Here is a 5,190-nt window from a genome sequence, read left to right as displayed (position 1 = left end):
TCCGTGGAGCGGGTCAAGCCCCCGGCGGCAAGCTGACCGCCGCCGGGGACAAGTCAGGTCACGACGTGAACCCGTACCTGTTGCACATGATAGCCCGGTCGCTCGCCGCCGAGAAGACGGGTAGGTGCGCCGCGACGGCAGACAGCGCTTCGTAAGGGAACGGGAGGATTTCGCGCGGCCCATTGGCGCGGCATCTTGGGGTCAGGTTGGAAAGGTGTGAAGTGAGCCGCCAGGGGGAGCGACAGGCCTCAGACAGGCAGAGTCTCCGCAGGCAGTTGGATGGCCCGGAAAAAACCCGTTGTGGGCTGGCACCGACGAAAAACGCGCCTCCGCCTTTATGGGTGACTGCAGCTTTACTGCAGTGTCAGTGTTGTCACTGTTTCATGGCGTCACGATTTTTTTTTCTTCGAAAGTCAGGGAAATTCTATCGTGATTAGCAGCAGGGGGAATCGGTTGCACACACACACACACACACACACACACACACACACACACACACACACACACACACACACACACACACACACACACACACACACACACACACACACACACACACACACACACACACACACACACACACACACACAGCACACACAGCACACACAGCACATGCACGGACAGGTGCAGGTACTCGCATACAGGCAGTGAAGGCGCACAGCGCAGCGCACACCCACAGCCATTCATTCACTCGTGCACACTCGGCTATGCACGCTAGTTCACTTCCACACTCCACGCACTCACTCGCACATAGCCAAACCCTTATTCCCTCTCACACGCACACCCACCCACCCACACACGCACACACAGCCACAGCCACACCCACCCACACTCAAACCCAAACCCACAGCCACTCACACCCACCCATCCCCTCACACAACCTCCCCAACCCCTTCCGAGGCCGTCGCGGTGTCCCGACGCCCTTGTCACCTGCATCTTGCGTTTCCCGGGAACCCCTTGACACTCACTGCCTTCCGAGAGGCGCCCTTCCTCCCCGGAATCGCCGATTCTCAGAAGGCGCGGAATCTCATGACGAAACTCTTGGGATTCTTGTTCCGCGAGAGACGCTGGAGAGAGAGGAGGAGAGGAGAGAGGGTTTAGGTTGTGTGGGTGTGTGGTGGATGGATTGGGGAGGATGGGAGGCAGGGTGGGGTTTTGGTTTTGGGGGTGGGGTGGGGTGCCTCTCCGGTTTTATCTTCTTGGGCTTGCTTGCGTGCGTGCGTGCGTCTTTATTTTTAGTTTTATTTTTCTTTTGCTTGCGCTTATTTTGTAAAAGAAAAATCTTGATTCTCTGTTTGGTTCTGTTGCCTTTGCTTTCTTACGTCCAATTATATATCATACTTATTTCCTTCTGCTTGCTGCCTATCAATCTGTTTCTCTTTCTTTCTCATTATTCCTGCTTGCTTTCTTTTGCTCTGCTTGTTATCCGGATTCCATTTGCTTGCTTCCACTCTTTCCTGAATTTTGCTTGATTATCTTCGCTTTGCTTGCTTCCCCCTTTTCTTAGCGTTCTTCTACTTGCTTTCTGTTTCTATCCTATTTCTACTTGTTTCTCTTCCTTATGCAAGCTATTCAATCTTGATTTCCTTTCAGCTTCCTCCATTTCGTTTTGCTTGCTGCCATTCTCTGTCCTTATTTTTTGTGCTTGCTTTGATTTTTCTTTCCTAGTTTCCTCCGCTTCCATTTCTTTCTGATTTCCTCTGCATGCTTCCATTTTTTTCCTGGTTTCCTCTGCTTGCTTCTGTTTCCTTCCTTCCTTCCTTCCTTCCTCCCTCGTGGATCCGATGTTTTTGGAAAGTGTGATTCATGAGCCACACCACTTACTTCCCTTGACTTCGGCAGCTCTGGAAATAACCTCTTGGAAGGAAGGAGGCCTAGGGGTGGGGAGGGAGAGAGGAGGGGGTAAGCGCATTGTTTCAAGTTTGGCCTTCGCCTGATTATATAGGCCTACTTTCCGTGTGTTTTGCTCGTTGGCGGTACGTGGACTGGCAAACTGAAATCGAAGAGAGAGCGGGGGGGGGGGGAGAGAGAGAGGAGATTTGAGGAGCAGGAGAGAATGAGCGAGCGCTTGCGAGAGAGCGAATGAGGAGAGAGAGAGAGAGAGAGAGAGAGGGAGAGAGAGAGGACGTGAACCGAGAGGAGGAAGAGAGAGAGCAGAGAGAGCTTGAGAGAGAGATTGAGAGAGAGAGGAGAGGCGAGAGCGAGAGAGAGAGAGGAGGAGAGAGAGGAGGAGAGGGGAGAGAGAACCGGAGAGAGAGAAGAGAGAGAGAGATGGAGCAGGAGAGCGAGTGAGCGTCTTGGAAGCTGTCATAAACTTTCCATGCAAGGTTGCCGCAGCGATGGCGGATGAACTTTGGTGGTCACTGGTGCACCTCCTCTTCACAGCCACCTTAAATCTTTACCCTACCATCCTCCTCCCCCTTCCCCCTCTACCTCCCCCCCCCCATCTTTCCCCACCGTCGCTAGGTATCCTGTCGGAGGGCGGAAGTGACGTCACAGGAAAGGCGCGTCATTGCTACCCTCCTGAGTGGTGTATGGCAGCATATGTACACCGAGTCACCGGCTCGAGGAATGCTAGGATTCTCCATTCAGTGCTTTTCTTGTGACTTTATTCCTCACACGGTTGCTTATTATTGTTTATTTCTTGATGCTTAGCTATTATCTAAGGGGATGTCTTAAGAGGGTACACGTAATTTTCTTCGAGAACTGTTAACGAATCAAACAGCTGTTCGCGTCAGGCCCTGTTGGCAGCAAAGGAGCCGACGGTCTCGGGAATGGCTGAGGCAGAACTATTATCAAGTGATGTCGCATCCTTTGAAAATGCACTATTTTTTTCTTGGAATTACACATCTTCGGTTGCGTTCCTCAGATGAGTCTTCCCCCTCCCTTCCCCACCTCTCCTCTTCTCTCCGCCCCCCTATTATTTGACGATAATACACGCTATTGTAGTAATGCCACCTTGTCAAGTTCTCGGAAAAAAAAAGAAAATAAAATCGGCCGTCCCGCGTTCCCCGCCCGTTCTTTCCCGTTCCTCGCCCGGTTCCCCCCCCGTCCCCGCCCCCTCCCCCCCCCCCCCCCCACCCCCTTTACACACACACACACACACACACACTCTCACTCACTCACTCACTCACACACACTCACACTCACACACACACACACACACACACACACACACACACACACACACACACACACACACACACACACACACACACACACACACACACACTCTCTCTCTCTCTCTCTCTCACACACACACACACACACACACTCACTCACACTCACACTCACACTCACACTCACTCTCACTCTCACTCTCACTCTCACTCTCACACTCACACTCACACTCACACTCACTCTCACTCTCACTCTCACTCTCACTCTCACTCTCACTCTCACTCTCACTCTCACTCTCTCTCTCTCTCTCTCTCTCTCTCTCTCTCTCTCTCACACACACACACACACACACACACACACACACACACACACACACACACACACACACACACACACACACACACACACACACACACACACACACACTATCCCAGTCCACACGCCAAGCCCGTGTGGGTGAGTAAGTAACAGCCAGAGCCGCGTGTAGCCTTTCTTCCCGCTGCCTCCCCTCCCCCCGAGCCGTGAGTGAGTCAAAGCCCCGGGCTAGCATGACCTTGAACTATTCTCCGGGGAGGGACGGGACCCGGGTTGTTCCCTGTGTGTGTGGAGTTTCCGTCGGCGGAGGCACGCTGAGCGGACGTGTCGTGTGCTGGTCCGCCGCTGCCGCTGTTGCTCTCACTCACACGGGATCTGTTGTAGCGCCGCTGTTGGGTTGTTTTTTTATTCGAGTTAAGGACGGGGCGTGAGGGCGTTGCGACTCGAAGGAGGTGGCTCTCGTGATTGGGGCTTTTGAACGAACTTCCTCGCCCTTGGAATGGTCGAGTGGTTGTGACCTCGTGGATCCGATGTTTTGGGAAAGTGTGATTCAGATATCGGCTTAAGTGTGGATAAAGGTGAGCGGTGGAGCTGTGGTGCTGGGGGGAGGGGGTGGGTGGAGGGGCTTACCTGTGAGTTGAAAGGTGTGTATTCTCGGACGGTTGAAAGTTAACATTATTTCCCCCCCTTCAAGGTCTCGTTCAGTACAGTGCTCGTGTGCTCAAAAGAAAGTAGAAGTTGTAATACACATGTGTTCCCCGTGACGTTAGAGACTTAGCCGTTAATACACAGCGCCATTTCTTGTAATTCTAAATGTGTATATCCTCTTTGACAGGCGACCGCAGTATGATCCCGGATGACTCTGCGGCCGGAGCCATGGACGCAGCCAGGGATCCGGACGTAGGCATGGAAGAGTCATTAAAGAAAACGGGATGCCAAGACAACTCAAAGAAAACGGGATGCCAAGACAGTTCGAAGAAAACGGGATGCGAAGAGGAGCAAGATATTAACGATAACCACACTAAACTGGGAGACTCTGACGCGCTGGCGAATGGGGAAGTACAAAGCAGAGAGAGTGAGGAACCAAAGGATAACAAGGAAGTGTGCGAGGAGTCGAGTAGTAGAAAAGATGAGGGTGTGGAAGAGAGTGAAAGTAATAAAATGGACATTGAAGAGGCAGCCGATTCTCAAGTGGATGTAGAGGGAAGTGAAGACGAGGGGAAGGAATCCAGCGAAGATGACGAGGATAAGTTGGTCATTAGTGAAGGGAATGAAAGAGGCAACGAGGAATCCAACGACGAAAACAGCAAAGAAGGTAAGCATGTAAGCATGTGGAAGTACTTCTAATAGTTGAATTTTGATCAGTTGTGTCTTAACTGTCGTTGCTACTACTATTATCTGTACTACGCCTATTTATTTATTTAATGTTGTTGTTGTTGTTGATTTTGAATTTGTTGTTTTCATGTTTTTTATTACATTTTATTTCTGGTACATAAAATTACATTTTCATGCGATAGTAATACAACTATTTTGACACTGACACCATGTAGATCTTTAAAACATTAATTTGAGCTTACACATATTTAGCGCATGGCAAATTATTTATTTAATACGACGCGGGAACTGCACAGCATCAGTACAGCGTTAACAGCATTGACAGCATTGATGAGACATACATTGGAGTCAGACACAAGTTCATTCATAGAGCTGTTTTTAGTTTGCCAGATGGCTTTGCCTCAAGATAATGAGGGGTTC

At 50.7% G+C, this 5,190-nt stretch overlaps 1 protein-coding gene across 6 annotated transcripts in view; it reads left to right on the top strand.

Moving 5' to 3' along the window:
• The window catches only part of LOC122260879 (uncharacterized), a 48,699-nt gene that overhangs the window by 27,310 nt on the left and 16,199 nt on the right, over positions 1-5,190 (top strand). For 4 of the 6 annotated variants that reach the window (XM_086550237.1, XM_086550233.1, XM_086550239.1 and 1 more), the window contains exon 2: positions 4,271-4,750. In XM_086550237.1, coding sequence (XP_086406363.1) covers positions 4,282-4,750 — 469 coding nt within the window. In that variant the 5' untranslated portion in view covers positions 4,271-4,281. Of the gene's footprint in view, positions 1-3,574; positions 4,014-4,270; positions 4,751-5,190 lie in introns of those variants that run through there. The other 2 variants (XM_086550234.1, XM_086550238.1) reach the window with 2 other exon arrangements.

This window comes from Penaeus japonicus, unplaced genomic scaffold, assembly GCF_977035675.1.
Source record: "Penaeus japonicus unplaced genomic scaffold, GWHDUDI00000001_assembly GWHDUDI00000023, whole genome shotgun sequence".
In the NCBI taxonomy this organism is placed as follows: Eukaryota; Metazoa; Arthropoda; class Malacostraca; order Decapoda; family Penaeidae; genus Penaeus; species Penaeus japonicus.
The sequence above is the reverse complement of the archived record's forward strand: the minus strand, read 5'-3'. Positions and strand labels throughout refer to the sequence as shown.